Raw genomic sequence first — 23,496 nt, 5'->3', positions numbered from 1 at the left:
CGTGACAGCTCATTATATCACAGAGGAGTGCGATATAATAAGCAGTATGTGTTATTGTAGGGTCTACTTTACAATATAAAGCACCTTGAGGCGACTGTTGTTGTGATTTGACGCTTTATAAATAAAATTGAATTGAACTGAATTGAGATACAAAGCCCTATACTGCCCTATATTGTACCATAATTTGTTTTTATATAATTGCGTGGAATGAGTCTTGAGTTGAATGTTTTTAACAGGCAAAAAATACTTCAATAAATAAATAAGTAAATGTTAATTTTTTTTCTTTTTTCGCTGATCCGAAAATTGATCCGATCCGTGACTTAAAACCGTGATCCGATCCGAACCGTGAGATTTTTGATCCGTTGCACCATGGCAAATATGGTCCAGACACATTAACTGTAAACTAACAAAACAGATGATTAATGGATGGGTGAGTGGATCTTATGGTTTACACCACATGACCAATCTTCCTCTTGCTACTCAGATGTACCAACCGACTGTTACAATCACCATTTGAGCGCCAGTCCTTTGGGTGACCGGTCCAGCAGCATCTGACGTCCTCAAACCCCCGAACTCTAACTCAGACAAGAGTTTCCTAAAAACTCTTGTCTGACCATTTGTTGACATTTAATTTTAAAATAGTGAACAACTAAACACTCAACTATTTAATTGCACTAGATGTCTTTCTGAAGGTACTGTAACGAAATTTAAAGTAGTGCTTAACTACTTAAGTTATCTTGTTAACGCCATGTGCCAACACAATGCAAAGCAACTACCTAAACTTCACTCCCACGGAGGCCAATTGTCTTGTTAGTAGTGTTACACCCTCATTACGTACAATGCTGGACTCTGTAGCTCCTCTTGGGGGGAAAATAAAAAATTGAGAGGTGACTGTCTGGTGACTCCTTGGTACAAATCACAAATGGCATGCATTAAAGCAGTTAACTTGTGAGTATGGAAGGAAATGGTATTGCACTCATTTAGAAGATCTTCATTTGGCCTGTTGCTCTATAGCAAAGCCCTCTGTAAAACTAGGCCATCTTTAAGATGTAGCAAATTTCATTTTTCATGTAAATATGAAGTCAGTAGCCCGTGTTGATGTAAACATGGAGTTCCACAGGGTTTTGAGCTGGTACCAACATATTTATCCTTCCATATTATTAGAAAACATCCAAACATTTTCATTGATGTGCTGATGATACCCAGTGTTAATGATCTATTAAGCCAGATGACACAAAACATTTAGATACAGGCAGGCAAAAAAAAAGTTTAAAAATAAAAAAGTCATTATATTTCACCCTAAAAATCTCTGAAATATGGCATCTAACCAGAAGTCTAAATCCTTCTCACATGCAAAGTCTTGATTATTCAGGCCCCATCAAATCTTATAGACCTCACAGTATAGTATTATCGTCAAAGAGCCCGTCACTCTCTGACTCCAGGCTGGCTTGAGTTTTCTAGAGAGTTGTAAATCTAATATTTGGATGAAAATGTTTTCAGATTGAATAACGTTCTTGATAAGGCCCATGTCTCAAATGTAGCATAAATGACATACTGTGAAAATTACTAAGTACTGACATAAAAGACATCAGTTATGCATAGTCATTATGAGAAATAGATTGTGTCCTTGAAAACAGCATCTATTCAATCTAAAGTTAAAAAGCAAAACGTGGCTTGGCCTCATCTGTCACCTAAAGCTAATTCAAGTCTGAACTCATTCATATCAAATGCACATCAGAATCTTAACTGACTTGGCAACTAGTTAGGGGAACTGTCTGTCAATATATAACAATAACTATAATTTCCCCATTCCCTCTCCCCCTCCCAGGGTTTCTCTCCGTCCTTCCTTTTATCCTTCCCGTTCTCCCTGCCTGTCTGCTGGTGTCCTCTCTGTGTCCAGGCTTTTCTGTGCATGGTTCAGGGCTTCTGTCTGACTAAGATGATTCCCTTGTGGCGCCATGAAGCGAGACAGAGAGGGGAGGGAAAAAAAATCTCATTAAAAAAGGGATCATCTGCTGTCAGCTACCAGCCCGGCCCCAGCCAGCCTCGGACACAGAAGAAATACAAATGGCCAGAAAGACCCACCAGTAATTTGGAGTGGTGCCATCTTGCACACTGCTTTGTGTCAGCTGTATATTGAACAGAGCAGTTTCTTAAGGAAGAAAGACTGAGAACACTCATGCAGCAATGGAATATAAGATAATCACTTCAGAGAAATAATCATCTAATGTTTGTTTATGTTTTGTTTCAGTTTCTATACATGCAAAAAGACTTCAGAAGTAGTTAGCAAAACCAAAAGAGAGCAGCTTTACCAGGCTATAGACACCATGAGGTATTTCTTTTGAAACACCAAAACCTAAAAGAAGAGCACCACAAGAAAATAAGGTGGTAAATGAGAAGATTTTCTACTGTGAAAAGCAATAAAGTGAGATGTAATTGCTTAATTTAAAGATCTGGCTTCAATTGGATGCTTGGTTAGCTCCAATGGAAAATTGGATAACAGAACAAAGAAAAGAGCAGCAGTAATTGTATCAGTCTCACAAATAATGATAGTCATTATCTATTAATAAAGTTATTGATCAAGGCTTAGAAACCTTTTAAAAATCTAACTAGAATATGAAGGACAGAAAAAACCCAGCAGCAGAAACATCAGCTTTTTCAGAGCATTTGAAAGTAAATAACAGCTGTACCCAAATGAAGCATCATGGGTATCGTCGATTTCTCATTTAAGACTGGAAAACAGGCACACAGACATCCGCTCTCGCTGCCTGATGACGAAATTTACATCACTTTTGTATACATTTCTCTCGTTTTGTATACATCCCTCTTCACTGTATATATTTCTCCTGCATGCTATGTATTCCTGCTGTCGACCATTTATATTTTATTCCAGCACAGTCTGTGTGGAGCACCCACAATTTCATTGTACATTTACAGTGGTACATCTTTATAACATCTTTGCAGTTTAAATCAATTGCTCTTCGCTCAAACTGAAAAAAGGAAGTTTGGTAAAGTCAGACTGCAAAAAACTTCCTAATTGGTTAAAAAAAAAAAAAGTGTTACATTTGTCTTTGTGTTATAATTGTAGAAGAAAGGAGCTTCTTCAAACCAAAAATAATCCAAATGTGCCTTGCTGCCCTATTTTTCCTAATGATACCATCCATGCCACTTGCATTGCAAATTTCACCTGAGAAGGTTTCCTCATCACACAAAAATACCCCCATTCAAATTCAGCACTCATTAGCTAAAATGAAAGTTAGAGAGTTTTTTGCACTACAAAGGTTGAAACCATGAACATGTAAATCAATGCAAAAAAGAAAAGGGGAGCTCAAAAGAAAAAAAAAAATAAGAGCGAATAAGAGAAAAAGGAACTGCTCTACTAATAATGTACTGGTGGTGCAATAGGTCAAATTACACCACCTGGGTACAAAGCAAATATCCTAATACAATTTCTTCCTCCCCATCTCATTCCCACCTCATGCGCTCTTCTTTCTTATAGAAAGAAAAAGCTCTTAAGGGTTTAACCTGCTGAAGCGCCCTGCCGCTGCACACTCTCAAGCTCAACCAGGGATGATTTGACCTGTTTCCCTGATGTTTTCGAGTAAAGCATTATTACTTCCATCTCAAATCCCCTACTACTCCTCTATGTGGGTTCAATCAGAGAGGATGTTCTAATAAAGTAACTATGTATTTGGCCAAGGTTAGGTATTCACAGATGCTCTGTTTTGATTCCAAACTACATCACAATTCTTTCCAATTTCCTACTGTACGCTGCACATAGCTCCAGTCAGGTCTGAATGGTAAATGAATCCTGTGTGGCTCATTGAATCCAATCAAGTGGATTAATGCTAGTTGATCAGGACAGCTAACCAGCACCTTTCCTTAGAAACAGCTCTCAAACAGCAGAGCAAATAATATTAGCAGCTTGGAAAGAGAGAGATGGAACAAAGGTCAGACAGGTTTCGCTGTGTCTATGTGTCTGTGCGTGTGTGTATGCACCATATGGAGAACAAATTAGACACGGCACAAATCATTAGACAGTCTAGTGTGTTGAACAGGTCTGGCCTTGGATGCTTCCCCAGCTGTGGGATTTGAACAATGCTGAGAGGAACTGTCCACACTTGCCAGGAGTGTATGACTGTCGTGTGAAGGAAGGATGTTCTGTTCAGCGTTTTACAAATGGAAAGGAACACATCTTTTACTTTAACCTCTGTCATCCTTAATATATCGACAAGCAAAGCCTGAAAAAAAAAACGTCTTAATAATTTTCTGCCTTAAATAATTTCTGTCTTCCCATGGAAACATATACCAAAATAGGACATTAGGCAAGAATTTGTGAATGAGAAAGTTCAAACAGCCCATAGTGCACATCCCACGCAGCAGCTCCGGACATCATCCTGTGCTTTCATCCACAAACCACGACTCAGCTTCAACCTTTTTACCATTACAGAGCTAAAAACTATCTTCCTAAAGAAAAAAAAAAGACTGACGCTGTCGCAATTCAAACCTATTTCAGGACAAAACTGCAGTGAAGTGGGATGACTCACACCAAAAAAGCCTGTCAGAAATATCACTGAGAATAGTCAAAGAACGTGACGTAGAAATGGAAAAAGCGAGAACAACAGAAGCAGAGTGGGCGTAAAAATATACTGAGGTGAAGAGAGGAAATCACATTTTTCAGTATGACGAGAAGAAAAAGAACAAACATGCCTCATCAAACCCACTGAGATCAATATTATATTTAATATACATACATGCGAGTGTGTAAGATATGAAGTGACGTGTGTATGTTGCTCATTGTGATGAGAGCATCTCATCTCGAATCTTTGAGGTCACTCTCAGCCAACTTCAGCTCCCTTATCTCCTCTCGATGGAAACATCGTTCTCTTTAAACATAATTCGCTAAACACAAAGTATGAAAATCACAGAAACGCGTATTACCCGACTCCTCCCAAAGATAACAAATTTTACACACAAAAAAAAGGAGAAAATGAATTCTTGTAGTCTCTGCTGGTCACCTGAGAACTCCACAGTGACCACGACACTTTGCCAAGTCAAGAAATGTTTTACACTATGATTTTGTACAGATTAAACAAAATGTGTTAATTTGTGATCTTTAGAGGGATTGTAGGTTGATTTTATTACTTCTGGACAAGGCTGGTGCTAAGCAACAGGGCTGCTGGCAATAGCAAAAAAAAGAAGAAGAAAAAAGCTGTGTGTGTGTGTAGGTGTGTGTGTGTGTGTGTGTGTGTTCTGAGTTTCAGCTAGAGTACTTCATCTGCTCTTTTGTTGGGTAGCTAAAAAGTCAAGTGTCAAGTTTAAAGTTGTCTGGATGAGCAGGTCTCATATTTTGGTTATAGTTTCCTTTTCCTATTGTGTTCCTTTGAACAACTCTCTGCTCACAAACAGTGAAAGAGAGCAGAGGGGAGGAGAGAACCATAAATGGCAGCAAAAGGCCCAATGTCCTATTTCACACAGCTATGTTTTGATCAGACTCTGCACTAGAATTTACATTGTAAACAAGAGAAGTTTTAATCTCATCAACTCTCTGTCAGAAGTTCAAGAACCAATAAAACGACAATTAAAACAAGAATAAACAGATGGGACTTTCTTTCCAGCATGAAAGATTTTGGTGAACCATAGCAAGTCTCACAGTGGCTAGTATGCAGCTGCCTAGCTTACTGTGGTGAAGCTATGATAATGCTAGATAGATTAGAACTGGTTTGTTAGCCAAGATTAGTGGGCCAAGACTCTCAAGGGGCTGATTGTTGGCGCCAGACAAATGAACTTAATCAAAAACCTGTAGCAAAAAAAGACATTAGTTGCTGTAACTAGGGCAACATCAAGACGGCAGAGTTAGCGTCCCAAACACAACACGTACAATACGTTTGTTATACATACAGTAGAAGATACCTCCATAGCTCACTGAGGGCCACTGCCTAATATCATCTGTTGTAGAGTTATACGTTTGATCTGTGACATCGCAAATGATTCCACACCCCTTAGACTCCACAACGATGACATCGCCTCTGATAACATAGTTTTTATAAATAAACCTTCACCGACTGTGACTTTTACTTTTGCTAATGTTAACATGTCTGTAATGGAAGGTACAAAAATATTTCACAAACACAATTAAGCTTTAAATGGGACACAAAGCGAAAAAAGGAAAAAAAAAAAAAAAAAAAAAAAAACTTGTCTAGACTTTTATTTCAAATGGAAATCAACACAAAGGAGTTCCAAGGCTGGAACAACAAATGACAAAAATAATGAATTCACTTCTCATTTCTTCAGGCTGGTCTTAGAATGAATTTCAATCAGCTTCTCGAACTGCAATGCATGCTGACATCCATAAGTGGAACTATTCTGAAATATGATCGTGACATATACCCACAAGGCAAGCGGACCCAAAACTGGTCTCCCCTCTCAGCCAATCTAACCTTTGGTCTGAAATAAGTCCCACATGTGTACCTTTAGCAGGAGCATGACCCTATTAACCTCAAACAAGGCCTGTGTTAGGTTGTGCTAATGACAATCCCCACCCCACTCCCTCCTAACTTGTCTGGCTCATGATGGCTGACTGACAGTCATGCTCTGCACACACAAACAAACACACCTCATTACTGGGCATGGGGACACAAACACACACTGGACCTGTGGAGGCTGGTTATGTGTTGATAAGGAGGAGGTCAAACAACAGATGGCAGCCTGAGGATTAGTCCAACTCTGTCACAGTCAACTTCTAGTTAAACACAGTAGAAGCAAACGCACACACACACACACACACACACACACACACACACACACACACACACACACACACACACTAAACTGCTCAATTTTTTGTTGCCAAATGCTAAACTGCTAAATGTTTAAGTAGATTTAAATAAAGTAGAGTTAAGATGATTCCCCATGTCACACGAGGCCAGGGGCCGTAACACTGTTAAACTGTTACTATTCAATTCAGTTTTATTTATAGTGTCAAATCACAACAGTAGTTGCCTTAAGGCACTTTCTATGGCAAGGTAAAGACCCTACAATAATACAGTGGGAAGGAAAAACTCCTTTTTAACAGGAAGAGACCTCTAGCAGAACCAGGCTCAGGGATGGGCAGCCAACTGCCGTCCCCAAATTTTTGTGGACTAACGGGAAAATACAGCAAAATACTATTTTTTTAAATTTCAAAATACTTTCTTCTAGTTTTGCAGATGCCTGATGTGCCTCTCCTTCCAAAAACTTAGAAAAAACCCAGATGTGGAAGAAAACTTCCCACAGTAAGAGCACAGTCTCACACAGCGAAAGTGATAAATGAAGAAAGATGAGTTCCATTTAATCAGCACCACAAAGCGTTCTGGGAAATGAATTGAATTTGACATTTGTTGTTATAAATCTATCCATTTCTGGTATTATGCAACTATGAAGGGTGCTGACTAAAAGCTGAGCACTGTTAAAACAACCCAATGTGGCACAGATGTGGCTGCTAAAGAAAAAACACCATTTCACTGATTATGAAACTAACACTTCCAAGAAACAGCGTAGTCAGAAGCCCCTGACAGCACAAGTGATGCTCGACACGACGTGTGCAGGCAATGATGTCTTTCTTGTTGTGCAACAATGACTGTAGACTCTTAAGGCCAAGTATGCTCATGCTCCAGAGGCCCCGCCAAATCCACCAAGTGCTCTGTCGATGCTTCGCATCTGTCAGGCAGCTATCATTAAAGTGACTTCCACTTTCACTGAGGCTTGTGAAATTCAGTATCAGCCAAAATTATGGCTGCAGTTTGATTTAAAGCTTGGAATCACCAGACAGTATTATTTCAACCCTGCTTCTTTTTAGTGACATGCATTTTATGACATGCTGAGTTTTGCTGTAACATATATTGTGATTTATCCCCTTGAGTTGTTCTCATGGACCAAGAGTCATTCAGACTGATGGCAGCATGTTGCCAATTGGTCTGCATTTCATTCATTTATCTGCAAATGTTCCACAGTCTCTCTGAGAGTGACTGCAGTCAGTCCAAGTCAACCTACCTGCAAGCAGTTGCAGCCTATCTTCTATCAGGCGAATGTGCAACGGCTTTCCGATCAAAGTGGTCACGAGTAGTGCAACTTGGTCCTATGCTGTATCAGTTTTTTCCCCCCACCGCTAGTTTGCATTGAAGTGACGGCCATTTCTACAAAAACTGCCCATCTGCTCTTACTTTAAAGGGAAACCTCCATTTCCAGTTTGCGTCACACCTTTTCCAGTTGCACTGCTGCTTAGTTAGTAGTTAGTATTTGCAGACAACCGTGAAAAACTACAGGCAGCTGTGGCAATCAGCTAGCAACCAAAGCAGTCACGGGAACGTTTATTGCCCAGAAACCACTGGGAACCTGACAACCAGTTGGGAAACACACATTTCTCTTTAGCAACCAGTGATCGTATCACGTCCAATACAACAGACAACTCTCAATGTGCGCATGACATCATGTGAGAAACCTCAATAAATAAAGTGTTTCAGACACACTAAAAAAATAAATAAAATTGTCTTAACCTGTTATGACCTGCTGGAGCTCGCAGGTGTCAGCTAACTAAAATCTGATTGTTGCACCAGGCAGGCAGTGAGGTAAGAGCAAACGAAATGTGTATGGCTCTGTGCGTGTGTGTCCAGTGTAGGTTATGTTTGCCCCATCCACACACCCTTCTGTTGTCCTACATCATTAATCAGGCTCAACAGGGGGGATTGTCTCTTTGCTAATAACATGCATCTCTAGCTCCTAAGATAACCCAAATGAGTCTTCTTACACACACCCTCCCAAAACAGTTACAGCAGGAAAAGCTCCGTCATTCAGTTGCACACACAAAAAGAAGTTGAATTTGAAGATACTTAACCAATTAGTTGATTTTCTACTTATTCTGTTAACACATAAATAAATGAGTTGGACTGATCTTCTTAAACATGCAAATTCTGTCAAAAAAGCAAAAATATTTATTTATATATTTTTACTTTTTTAAGAAAGAACTATCCAATAACCTATGATAGTCATATTTAGTCGGTTATTCTGATTGAATAGTGAGATTGCTTATTACTGCGCCCGCAGTATGTGATGCATCTCTATTGATCCAATCTAATGCGTCCAATAATTTTACAAATAACTGTCACGCACTCAGATTTTAAACAGAAATATAAGCAACTTGCGAGCAAACACAGTGGAATGCTAATGTGCCAAAAGTTCACAAACAACACTCAAAGAAATGCACACTCACATCAACCAGTCTTCTTGTGCTTGAGATTCATTATTCAGGGACTTTTCAAGCACAGCTTGTCTGAGTTAGAGCATCTGGAACTCAAACAGGCCAGACGTGGAGCTGAAACTGTGCGAACAGTCCTCTCCAGCCTGTCTAACGTACCTTTAACTCCATCTTCATGCAACCACAAATAGCAAGACGTACCTGCTTACCTAAAGGAAGAGAGAGGCACAAATAGAAAAGCAATCTGACACTCTGGCACCCTAACAAAGCTGACTTTTTAAAATTTACTTCATACTCCATCCATCAATTCACTTCAGCTTATCCTTTTCAGAGTCACGGGGGGCACTGGGTACACCCTGGACAGGTCGCCAGTCTGTCGCAGGGCTAACACATATACACAGACAACCAGTCGCACTCATATTCACTCCAATTTAGAGTTTCCAATTAACCTAACCCCACTAACTGCATGTCTTTGAACTGTGGAAGGAAGCCAGAGTACCCGAGGAGAACCCACGCAAACACAGGAAGAACATCGAAAGACCCTGGCGTGATGGTGGAATTGAACTCAGGACGTTGCTGTGAGGCAACAGTGCTAACCACTGTGCCACTGTGCTGCCCTTACTTTATACTTTTTACTTTATATAGGGCTTCCTGACCAATCCTGACCAATGTCTATGCACATTAAGCATTTTACCTGACATCCACAGGTAACCTGACATGCTTGTCTTTGCTCTGTTGGAGGAAGACAGGGCATCCGGAGGAGACCCATGTAGACACAGGTGGAACATGCAACATAATAGTAATTAATAGAGATAAAACCCCCCTCCACACACACACAGCCAGACACACACGCCTAATTAAATGGCCTTTGGTTTTATTCTCACGCGACACACCGACTTTGTGGTTTTTTGGGGTGGTTTTTTTTGTAAAGACACCAATTTGGTCTCCTGTTGCTTTCCATTCCAACTTGAACTGTAGTCAGAATGGAACATGAGATTTCAGCTGAACACCATCTGGCACAGACGGAGACACGCTTCCTGGCTCAGGTGTCAAGCTATTAAATATTACAAGCTTAAAGTCTGTACAGTCCATTCTTCGTATGGCTGGGAGCGCGAGCAGGCACGTGTGGCGGTGCTAACGAGAAAAAAACCAAACAAAACAAAACACAGGTGCACAGAGTTCTGCGTGGGCTACACAATCTAAGACATCCCTCGAGTTAAACAGAGTGTCTGGCATTTAGCACCTGCTCTCTCACACACACAGTACCACCCCACTTAGATGTGTCTTTCTAAACATACACACACCTGCGCACACTGTTTGCAGTCGACCTGTTTGGGGAATCAAATATCAATTAAGGGAATACGGGGGAAGAAAGAAGCTTCCTATTACCGCCTCCGATAAACATCAAGCATTCACACACACACACATTAAAAAAGAAAAATTTTAAGCAATTTTTAAAAGGACCAAAAACAGGTGAAAAGGGGTGACAAACCAGACCTGGAAACAACTGTGGCGTCACTACACAAACTCGTCACAGATGCAGATCAAACACAGGCTCATAAAAGGCTATGGAAATGGTCTTAGAATACATTAAAAGATAAACAAACAAATAAAGTCGAGAGTCTCATAAGCCAACCAGATGGAAGATAAAATGTGCCATTTAAAAAAAAAAAAAATACACACAGGCTAAGGCAGTGTGAGCTTTGTTCCCACATGACAGGAGACAGGACTTTCCATACACTGCGGGTTATCCAATCTGTCTCCCTCCTGTTTCACCACCAGCGCTCCAGGCAAACAATTTACATTTTACTCTCAATGTGCTTGCACGCCGTTCATTATATCGCCATTAGTTTCTGCTCAGCGAGGACATTAAAGCCGCTGTAATGAGGAAGAAGAAGTTTGGCTTAAACAGATAAATAAATAAACACATAGATAAATAAAGGGGAGACGGGGAATGGTCTCGTCAGAATCAAACGAGAAACAAATTACACCCCAAGACCACTTATAAATATTGGAGTCTTTGATCCCCACACCAAATGAGCGATTCAGTCTGTGGGGGAAATGATGAGTGTGTGTGTGTGATGTGTGTGTGCCACAGGCAACATAATGTTAGAGGGGGGTTGAATTCAGGCAAAGTTAAGCTCATTGTTTAAGAATGCAGAGATATACAGCGCACATCACAGCCTTTCTGACAAAGCAAGGCCAGTCAGCTTTACCGGCCTAAACTGCTGACTCTCCGTGAACGTGTAATCTGATGATGCCATGCTGGAGAGAGATGTAAGAAGCTTTGACGCTGCTCACAGTGCATGTTAGCTTTCGCCTCCAGGTTCCTATTGAGTCAAGAAAATACAGTAGACTACCTGCACTAATATATTGCAGTAATACTTGGTAACTTTTGATGCTATAAATTCCTGACCAACTTTCAGTTGAATAAAATGTGCAACTGACTCGTGTGCAGACAACTTGGACCCCTGCAGATGAGTCTCTATGGCAATTGTGTCTGGATAGAAGTTCAAAAGAAAGTTCTAAGTCTTTAGCTAAATGGATTACAGCCCAAACTGTTGCTTTCTTTCCCTTCCTGATATCCATTATTCTCATTAAGCACAGCTCATATATTACTCCACCGTGGTTACCTCCAGTGCCAGCTTTAATCATAGCAATGGCATAGCTAAAATTATACACTTTGCGGTACAAAGTTGCTAACAACTGAACCCAGACACACACACACACACACACACACACACACACACACACGCACGCACACGCACACTTTTGGAACTTTGCCTTTGCAGCCATTATTCCAAGTATCACTTGATAGTTGTATATTTCTATTCAAAATGTTTGATAATACTTTCAAATTGAAATTGACAAGCAGAATGCTGAGCTTTTGGAATTAAAGGTCTGATCTAGACCCTGTAAATGCTGCAATAGTAAGACATGTTTAATGAAGGCAACTAGCTAGCGCATGGTTGAAACTGAGATATGGCCAGCTGTTATCAGTTTCAAGCTAATGACATGTTCTTAAAATCTTTAACAATACATAATGGAGAAAATGAGGAATGCACAACTTTACAGAAGGTTAATTTACTTCACGAGACTCTGCACAGCTAGAAAAGGGCAACAGGCAATATGGCAGTGTCTCAATGCACTTTGGAAAGAAAAAAGAAAACATGTCTACAGTACATTACTGAAACAAGCAAGCTACTTTTACTACAGTGCCATCTGTAGCATGGATGCTGTACTGAACCAATCTTGTAAGACATGCAAGCCTTTGGACAGACCATAATGGAAGTTCAACAGTAAAAATGAATAGGTAGTTGTGCATTTTATAACAAAGAGACATGTTTTTTTATCCTGTAATTTATCTGAACACTGGCTCAAATAAATTTGGACCCACAGTCCCTCCATACCTGCAGGCCAAGGATCTTTGATGGAAATAAGACTACTTGTGGTCTGAGCCTTGTGGAAGCTATCAGGCACCATCGTGCCTGTCTGTCTGCACTCTGGTTGGTCTGAGATGTGCCCTGTGGTGTGGGAAAACCCCAGCTTGGTGGATTAGATGAGAGAAAAGGGGATTTGCTGGTTAAAAGCTGACCTCTGACATGCATACAACAGCCTTTTGATTCAGCACATCAGCTCATTCTGTTTTCCGCCTCTGGACTTTGCAGTCACACTGTCACATTCACTGTCAAGTCTTAACAGGATAACATGGGTTTATTATGTGACAGGAGGCAGTTGGGGCTGTGCAGACTGTCTAAGTGTTACAGCACATTACTTTGCATACACTGGACTGACACTAAAACCGCAACACGGAGAGAGTCAAAGGTGAGTCTGCGGGCACTTCTTCTGATCACATTTGCAGGTGCATATTTGGCTTTTATTTTTATAAAACCTATTTGGCCATGCATGTTTCCAGTGTTGGATATCCTAATCACAGTCAAAGCTAATTTGAACTCTTTCAACATCACATTCAAAAATTGTTGGAGTCTGTGTGCTGGTCACAACTACAAGAGTATCAGGTTGAGAAATAAATCGCAGAGGGACTTTACAAGGGAAGGCTACATTGCTGGTGAGTTACTTGGCTCTCTGGTTTCACAAGATTTTCAAATATTACAAATACCTCCACAATTCAAGCACTCTTGGGGCCACACCACTCAACAAAAGTCTGTTTTTTATTCTTTTGATGCATCTGTTCCACATTTCATGGGTGGGAGTTAACCAAATGTCACTGGCAAAAGTTCTTGGTACTGATAACCTTAAATAACTTAGTTAAGGTAACCATTTAAAATGAGGGGCCAGTTTCATAGCGACTTTTCATCTTTGCAAACACATTGTAGCAACATTTGATTCAAAAAAAGAACAGAAAAATGAACTCTTCATGCTCTTCTTTGGGAGGTTTTTGAAACAGTATTCAGATCATGCTGCTTAACATTTCATTCAACTGTGACCAAGATCATACATCAGAAGAAACAATTTTTTAAACCCACTCAAAAAGTCTGACGTCAAATGAGCAACACTAGCCTCTTCATTTCCAGGTTTTTTCCTTTCTCCCATGTCTGCTTACTGCCCATATTCACTGGTCCTCCTATTGTCTTACTGATAATACACAACTTATCTGGCTTGTTGTCAAGGCAGCAGCAAACTTAGAGCACATTCATCATTGCCTTGGCAACTGGTCAACCTGCACAAATAAACTCGGTCAGATGAGTGATAAAGATTGCTGGAGAAGAGAAAAAGAATGAGTCTAACCTTCAAATATGCAGACCTCTTGGCGGTTAAGCTGGAGCAATGGAACCATTATTTTGCAAAATAAGGGTGATGATGGCCTCAATCATATCACAAAGATAACTTTGTCAGGTGTCTCCATTACCAGTTCTCATTTCGATCCATCTTAATCCAAGTGATTCAATGTCTTTGTCTTTCGTTAGTGCCCACGCCGTTTTTTTGCAACAGCCTTATAAGAGCACGTAAAGCTACTTCACATCCACATGTCTGAACTGGCTAAAACATGTACCATGCAGGTGAAATGCACTTAAATTCAACCTGAGTAATTTGTCACATATCATCAGCCTATCCGTTTACCTTTTCCAGATCATGTCTCTCCACTCCGTACCTAAACAGTAACACAAAGCATTTAAGAAAATAAACTTTGAAAATGTATAGGACAAGGTTAGGCTTGTTTCGCAGCTGCAGGATCCGGGCACTTTGCAATCAACAACGAACTTTTCTGTATACCAAAGTATAAAGAAAAGAGTCAGATGTGAGGAAGTCTGTCCGACAGCTTAAACTGAGCTGAAATTGGGTCATGCAAAAGGACAATGATCCTAATCACATTAGCATATGTTAAATAGCAAGGCTGAAAACGAAAATAATTAAAGTTTTGCAGTTGCCCAGTTAAACTCCAGATCTCAACCTGACTGAAATGCTGTGGTGAGGCCTTAAGAGAGCTGTGCATAAACAAATTCCTGCAAAACTCAATGAACAAGATTGTAAAGAAGAGTGGCCCAAAGTTTCTCCACAACAATGTGAGATTGATAAAGTCATACAGAATAAGATCACTTTGTGTTATTGCTGCTAAAGGTGCTTCTACAAGCTACTGAATTATAGGGTGTATGTAGTTTTTTCACATACACCCTATAACTAACAACTAATTTTGGGCAAAAACAGACAAGCCAAAAAATTACAGCCACTCAAATACTGTCTCTCTTATAACAGCAGCAGGGACACACAGTGACCTGGCAGCAGTGTGCTGGAACAAATCTAACATGGAAATTCCTCAGCTTAAAGCATCTGCTGCAAACACAACAAAGCACCTTTGGAGGTCCTGTAGAGTCCATGCCTTGACTGCTCAGAGGTACTCTTGTACTATCTGATGGACCAGGTAGTATCCTAGATGATCCAGATCCAAATATCTCAACTGGGGTTCTTATAAAAAAAAAAAAAAAAAAAACACACATACAAATAAATAAAACTAATAAGAATAATCAATAAATAGCCATCAGAATCTTAAATTATAGTTATTGACACCAGTTTCTGACTAAAACACCATAGGAATGAATACGGACCTGCCAGCTACAGCAGAATGTTTCCAAACACTTTCTCAATACCAAAATGCCCCAAACATTTACAACCACAGCCATAAAAATAAAATGTTATCCATTTGCTGGGGTGTGTGAGTTCTAATGTTTCGGTGAGGCAGTGCTACTTCTGGCCTTTATCAGAGGTAGCTGGCCATGCCTCAGAGCTTTCTTCGACTTTTTTCTGCCCCCTCTCCATTCTGACTGCACTCAGATCAGTTGATAGATACCTGTACAGTTTGGCAATGAGAGCCAGCCTACTCTCTCATCCATGAAATATAGGCTTCACTTAAGAGCCTCTCTGCTATTAATACTCTCTCTCTCTCTCTCTGTCTCACACACACACACACACACACACACACACACACACACACACAGCTCTATGTGCACACACAAACACACAAACACACACACACACACACACACACACACACACACACACACACACACACACACACACACACACACACACACACACACACAGCTCTATGTGCACACACAAACACATAGGCTTAAGAAAACGCCAGATACACAACAGACAAAGTCCATGAACCAGCAGAACAGTAGCAGAGCATTACAGCTCATCCAGAATGCCTATTAGATTCAGCATTGACTCACGCAAACCTGCAAGCAGAACGAAGACGACACCTCGCCCACTCTTCAGATGACGACAAATTACACAGAGAGAGAGAGACGTGGGAAGGGAAAAGAGACAAAGATGAAGAGTGAAAGGGGTTTGGAGGAATAGAAGATAAAGGGTCAAAGCTGTGGTGATGTGTGCAATTCATCCAACACGTTAGAATTTCCTTTTTCAGATAACAAACTTGGTCAAAGTGACGCATCGACATGGTCCAACCTCAGTCCTTTTTGATAGAGAGGTTATCCGGTTACTTTCTTGACTAATAGATGACACTCAATTCTCTTAGGTCCACATGCCACTTAAGCCAACCAATATTGAGCGGGCTGGCTGAATCAATAAACCAATCAAATAATTTAACACTGCAGAGTCATCAAGCTTCTGTTTTGCAATTTAGACAAATAAGGCTTTGTGTTCCACTGGGATTTTGGGGTCTGTAAAAAACAGGACAAGTAATTAAAGTAATGGGAATGTCAAAAGGAAACTGTCACCCTTTCCTAACGTATGAGTTTTCCCTAATAAAGTAATGATCCACACCACGCCAGTGTCTTCTAGTGCTGCAGGTGTGAAGCCTTGCTATTATGGAAAAATCTCTAATTTCTGATATTCCAGTTAACACATTAGTCAATGAGGATTTCAATTTGGATGAATCCATGTTGCACTTGTACAATGCTGTCCTCTGTTGGCTGCTAAAAAACCCCCCCCAAAACCAAGGAACAGTTTATCCCCTTCAAATCACCACAGCTGAGGAAGTATTCCAAAGACAAGAAATTGCTGTAGGATTGTGTGTTCAAATTGTGGTGTTAGCACAGCTCCTTAAGGCTTTTCCCCTCCACACCCAGCCCGAATGAGAACAGGTGGCTAGACGGTGAGAACTGAGGATGGGGGGGAGGGGATAAAACAAGAGGAGAGAATCAAAGAAGGCTTTGAAGTGGAGCACTGTGTAAACCTCTGCAGCGGTCTGGCAGTCTTTAAACTGCAGAGATGAGGAGATGCATGAATGGAAGGATGCCAGGACTGAGAGAGGAGGCCACAAGATGAAGGGTTAATGAGCTGAGGTGAAGCAGTGATAAGTGGCACTATGAGACAGAATGACTACAGGTGTATGAGCAGGAAACAAACAATGGAAACTATTAACTAGGGTAAGTATAAGCTAATTACCCTTGCATTTCATTTTAGAGACAGAGCAAGGTGACATAATACTACTGTCAATCTTTCATTTTCCATCAGTCTCATCTTCCCTGTCAGTCTAACCACCCACCTATTCCTGAACTGAGAAATCAGTTAACTGATGGACTGATAGCCAAAGAATTTGTTTGCGGCTTCAATGACTTATCAGTCCTTTAAAAGACGAATCAAAACCCTTTTGCAGTCTCCAGGAGCTTTTTATTTATTTCAGTTCTTAGTCATGTTTGCTGTAGGAATGGGTGCAATAGGGATGGATACAAGGCTGCAGGAAAGGTTAAGACAGTCTGAATAGAGATATGCGTGAAGTCAATCCTGATGACTTTAGTGTCTCCCCCTTTTTCAGTTTAAGTTACACTAAATGAACATATATCAAAGGTTGCCACAGGATCAAATGCAAGTTTGTCATTGATTCCCATTCCACTTATTCTGTAGATATCCACACTGACTTGGATTAGTACCAAATATTGTACAGTCATGACAGATAGTTACACTTGTTGACCTGCTGGCTTTATTCTCAATGACAGTTCAAAGGCAGCTCAACACACAAGGCCTTTAAGGTATGGATCACCACCAGGGCAAACGTCAGGATGAATGAGCATGACTAGAATGTAAATCAAGGGGAGTTGCCAATGTTTGTTCATGTTGGAAAAGTTAAAGCTAGAGAGAGCTGAAGGCTTATCAGGATGTTGGGCCAAAAGCCAAACTTGTATATGGCAATTATCATAATGAGTTAATGTCATACCTCAGGAATAGACGGGGAATTGTTAAGAATTTGGAAACCTTTTGAAAAGAATTAACAAGATGACGGCATGAATTAAAAGACAATGGAGCCAATCAACCAGTAAACAAAGTGGTTAATAGAGTTCAGGGTCTATTAGACATGTTTGCCCCCTGCTGGTCAGTTTATTGTCACCACATAAACAAGAAAACAATTTAAAAAAATGCTTTTTAGATCATATTGATATGTAGTATATGAATATACTGGTCTTTACAGTTTTGCTTTTTAAGAATGTTGAAATTTTAAAAAAAAAGAGTTGTTAACCATTTTAAAATTGTTAATAAGTTGTTATATGACATTTCTTACATCTAAACACACACACACACACACACACACACACACACACACACACACACACAACCACAACTACAGTGATTATATAATATATTATATTAAACTATTTGAAACTTGGCATGTGAATGATGTAAACTGAAGGCCCACAGTTCTTTAGCCATTGAATCTACTTTTGCTTGTGCGTAGTCTGTCAGTAAACGACTACAGCTCTAATGACAGAGAATTACAAAAGCCAATTACGCAAGCACAGAGTTTAGAAACCCAACACCTCTCAGGGGGTCCTGTTACACTTCCAGAACCCACCTGGTGGATGATATGACACCGCCTGCTGTTGTGACCTACATCCATCCTTCTCTTAGGCATAAAATTGATCTGTTGGTGAATGCACCACAAGCTGCATCTAAACCAGATGTGAGGCTCCGGCCTCACAGATTTTACAAATGAGTCCCAAACCAAATGAAAAAAAAAAAAAAAATCCAGTATAATGCCAGTCCATCACAGTAGATGAGATCAGTCGATGTTATTGTGTCGGAAAAAAGAAGTAATAAACGTGTTCGTGTATTTTCTGCAACAATGTGCACAATCAGTATTACAAAGCAGGGATTATGTTAGAATCGTTTCAAACAAACATTCCTTTACCCATGCTTATCATTAAAATCCCCAAATGCAAAAGGGAAGGCATAGTACAGGAATTTTGCTCAAGTCTATAATCTCAACCTGGCTGTTCAATTTTGATTCAAGGATATCATTGGAATTCAACAGGCAACCACCAGCCCTGCAGGAAATCAGCCGGCGACATGCGTAGGCCATCCTCATTTCCGTGACCAACATACATAATCCCCATCTAGACTAGCCTGTTACAGTCAATTATGGGGTGTAAGAGGAATATGAGGAGAAATGGCAGGGGGAAAGGAGTGAGGGACAAAGCCAGCAGTTAATGAAAGCAGAGATATAGGAAGGGTTGACTTTAGCCCAACACGGTCCGAAAAACCAAAGGTCAAACTATGATTGATATCACGCAGTCAAAGCTCCCCAGGCTTGCATTATCTGTAAACGTCAGGCATAGAGCCAAAGTTCCTGCAGGTCTGTCAAAATAAAACCCCTTCAAAATAAACCTCCAAAGGGCAGAAACAAAACATGCCATTCACACATTAAAAAGCCAAGTTTATTAGTAAAGTATTTCGCTTCCTGACCCATATGAATGCTATTAAGAGACGCTGCTGACGCATTCTGCATCCAAACAAGCCCTGAAAAGGAGAAAACACAGCAGGTCACGGACTGTTTTCATCCCTGGAAACTATCAAGCAAAGATGCTTACCATCTACATGCCAATACACTGACACAGCTTTGGTGATAAATCTAAAGTTTCCATTATCTGGCACTGGCCACCACTGGCTTCCTTCTCCCTTCCCCCTCACCTAAAACTGAGTCTTCTTCAGTGCTACAACAGCCAGAACCCATTCAAATGGCCGGGCACCCTGACAGTTTTATTTGCCAGATCGTCATGTTAACACAGTGAATTGAGGGGCCCAGGCTGTGTTATGCAGATCACAGCAGGTTACCGAGGGGACAGACGTCAGCAAGCCATTCAGGGCCGGGTTAAAACTCAACCGTGATCCCTCTTATTCTCCTGCAAACATCATCTCTCCTCCTTCCTCTGTCCTTTTCTGCTTCTCTCTTTATCTCCTCAGAACCACTTTTAGCCAGCTGAAGTTTCAGCCAAAGCATCGCTGCACACAAGGGCAGGCTTTGTCCAGCGCCAGTCAGCTCTGGCAAAACCTGAACTAAACCTACTGCCTTAAATTAAGTTTTATGTTGTGCTGCTGGACAGAGGAAATGAAAAACTGCTAATGGCAAGATCTCATTGGATTTGCAGTCTGATTCATGCCTGGACTGACTCAAGGCTTCAAAAACAGGTTAAGTGTAATTTTTCAGGTGTGAAAACACACTGGCGTCACGCAGAGTCATGTGATCCGGCGGGTCAGACAGCACGTTCACACTCAGGGTTAATGTTAATAAGGCTGGTAATGAGTCTCATTAGTACAACGAAAATCAATCAAGCCAAAGGCAAGTATGAATAATTTAGCAGGAACATGTTGAGCGAAGAGAATCTGCTCCTATCACTAACCTACCCAGAGCAGCCAACTTGGCTTACTCGGTTACACATGCACACTAACACACAAGCAGCCAGCAAACCGAAACTCTTTCATGTGTCCATTTTGTATCCACATCAGGACAGCAACCTCAAAGATCCCAAAAGATGTTTAGATGTCCTGGATCTTCCACTGTACCTTTAACATTACATAGACCGGAACCATTCGGTTTACTTTGGTCTGTCTATGTTTTTATTTTTGTACACAGGTCTCTCCAGAAAAAGAGCTCTCAATCTCAGTGAGATAAATGAAGGATTTATCAATAATAATAATTAGAATAATGATCGCATTTGAGTAAAACAACAGCTATAGCATATTTTTAAAGGGATTGTCTCCTCACTTTAGCACGAATAGGTAATTTCTAAAAACACTCACTTTTATAAGCCAATCTAAAACTAAACCAGGCTTAGCTTTGTGGAAATCTCAGAGATTTAACTAGACCCCTTACTCCATTGAAATTTTTAACAGGACCTACTCCTGTTAATATTCTTATAAAAAACATATCCCAATATTTCAGACTGTATTTGGCAAAGATAATAATCAGAGGGGGCATTTACCCTCGGATTTAGAATGGTATTTTTTGCTACTTAATCAAATAGCAAATGACACAATATAAGATCAAGGGATAGAAGATTAAATGGCAAAGGAAACGTCAATGCTGAAATTCTCTTTTCAAATACATACATTTATCAGGGTTTTAAATTTATAGTAAGAAATTTGGCAGCAACACAAAGAGAGCAACCACCTGAAATCCCAATAACTCCCAAGACTAATCCTAAATTATCCCAGATAGGAAATCAAGCTCGTCATCAAATTTAAATTCAGCTTAAAGAAAAGACTAAGAGTAGTACAACAGTGTTTTAAGTTGAGTCCATCAGCAAAGCGTGAACCTTCAGCATACATGGATATATGAATGTCACGGCAGATCATCCAGTAGGGTGGGTACTACCACATAATCTATTACAAATGTGTGTTGCTGTTGTCAAACAGCTACCGTGACCAGAACACACAGTAAGTGTACACACATGCATGAACACATTTCCCCCCTTCTCATTCCTATCTCTGACCCAAGGGTCACTTTAAGTCCACTGCATCGCAAAACATTACAACTATGCCTTAAAAATTTTTTTAAAGCATGAAAACCCATTAAGTTTGACCTGGTATGGAAGTAGGACATTCCTGAAGAAGTCACCCTGTCTTTTTCTCTGTTTTGCCTCAGACACAAAGACTTGCTGAAGCAATAAAACAGCCTTTTGCCTCAGCACACAGTCGTGTTCCTGCAGGCAGTCTGTGTCCACTGACTTTTTATTCCAGCTTGGTGGGAGTAGAGGGTGGGGGGTGGGGGGGTTGACTTTTCATTGTGGGACTGCACAGACGAGCAATTAAAGGCTGCATTCCTGAGGCTGCCGTTGCCTCTGTATAGTTACCGGCAAAGGAGACTGGATGGTCTTTATGGCTCAGAAACTCCCAGCCTATTGTGGATTCCTACCAGACAGACAAAACGCTTCATAAATCCATGCTCTCTGAATGAAATGTCTCCGACCCAGCTGACTTTTGTTTTGCCAAAACACTGCGGTGAGTTATAACGTCTTTTTGATGCGTTCTACATCTGTGAGAAAAATGCTACTAAAATAGTTCTAACATGCTGCAGAACACGGTCATGCTTTATAGGCTGCACAGGTGTAAAAACACAAACTTCTCAGTGTTACTGAAGTTATAGTTTGGGACTCTTCTCCATGTAAGCCTTACTAGGGGGTGGGGTCAGGCATTTTCCAATGCTCCCAGCATCTCCACAGTTGCACAAGCATAGTCACCGGCATTCACACTCTAACCCAATCCTCCCGTACTCCACAGCAGGATTACGTCTTCCAACAATATGCAGTTTGTTTCGCCGCATAAGCACATTTATACCCTCACAGTTGTGACAGCGTGACTGCAGAAGCAGCAGGCTTGAATCCTTCCTGCTGCATGAATGGTCTCTACTGTAAAACTATTATCCTGGAGCACACAGGGGCACAACAATTGTTTCCTCACAGTATGATGCATGGCTGACTCTATTCAACAGCCCAAGAGTTTGGAAGAGTTCTTGAAGAAGAAATCGCAGTGTTAAGAACGGCTGCTTTACCAATCTGGGTGCAGGAGCACAGCAAATGACTCCTGCTTTAACGCTTTTCAATGAATGCATGAATTCAATGACTTGTAAAGATGTAAAAAACAAAAGAAACATTGGACCTTCCCCCATCACTGATGTGATATGGATCGCTCACCCATCTGGGTGAACAAGTGCTGTACCTCCATTTGTGCAGGGCAAAGCCAGGACACTGCTCTCCACAGGTGACACAGGGCTGCCCTCTCTGAGTCTCATCTACAGGGTTCTGCTTGGAACAGAAAGAAGCACAGGTCACAATAGCAGGTCCCCTAAACTCCTCACTGCATGGGGCTAAATGACTGTCATTAATTAGCTGGTAATTTAGACTATTTACATAACGCATTGCACGCATTGCATTTTCAAAGTGTAACACTACTTTAAACGACGTCCTTAATATGACTTAAAAACACATCGGGGGGGGGGGGGGGGGTATTTGTAATGGAAATAAGTGTGTGCGCTTCAGAATTTGCTCAGAAAACAGCTGTGCGCAACAGAAAACATCATCATGCTGACTGTGCTGTTGTGTCACATCTCGAGTTACATATCTCAGCAGCTCAGATTATACTGGATCTCCTTAGCAACAGGACAGAGCAGATACAGAGAAGAAAAACGCACAACAAACACGAGCATAGCGCGTGCAGTGGGAGCTGAAGCAGCGCTATGGAAACCATCAAACCTCTACTAACTTTATCCTGCCAACTTACCGATCTGCTGGGATCTCTTCTCTTGGAGCTGCGACTGAACATGACCGCTTGAACCCAGAAGAGCAGATGTACAGTCGTGCGCTATAGAGACAAACTGAGCACAGAGGAAACTCGGGATTAAAAAATAACAATAACAATAATTTTAATAAAAAATACCTCTAAAGATTTGTCTAAAAGTGCGCAGAGCGCTGGCGGCTGTCCTGCCCTATTAACCTCCTTCATTAATGAATGAAGCCTCACTGTTCCGGGTAACAGCTCCACCCTGTTTATCCACAGCCAATGGA

At 40.8% G+C, this 23,496-nt stretch overlaps 1 protein-coding gene across 2 annotated transcripts in view; it reads right to left on the bottom strand.

Annotated features, from left to right (window-relative positions):
• prickle2b (prickle homolog 2b) overlaps positions 1-23,443 on the bottom strand; it is a 90,126-nt gene extending 66,683 nt beyond the window's left edge. Inside the window, exons 1-2 of one of the 2 annotated variants that reach the window (XM_039612505.1) lie at positions 23,213-23,443; positions 22,652-22,737 (exon numbers count right to left, since the gene is read on the bottom strand). In XM_039612505.1, coding sequence (XP_039468439.1) covers positions 22,652-22,737; positions 23,213-23,254 — 128 coding nt within the window. In that variant the 5' untranslated portion in view covers positions 23,255-23,443. The remainder of the gene's footprint in view (positions 1-22,651; positions 22,738-23,212) is intronic. The other variant, XM_031752377.2, reaches the window with a different exon arrangement.
• Positions 23,444-23,496: the final 53 nt, after the last annotated feature.

The sequence above is a fragment of the Oreochromis aureus genome, linkage group 5 (assembly GCF_013358895.1).
Source record: "Oreochromis aureus strain Israel breed Guangdong linkage group 5, ZZ_aureus, whole genome shotgun sequence".
Classification (NCBI taxonomy): domain Eukaryota; kingdom Metazoa; phylum Chordata; class Actinopteri; order Cichliformes; family Cichlidae; genus Oreochromis; species Oreochromis aureus.
This window is presented reverse-complemented; position numbering and strand designations above follow the sequence as displayed.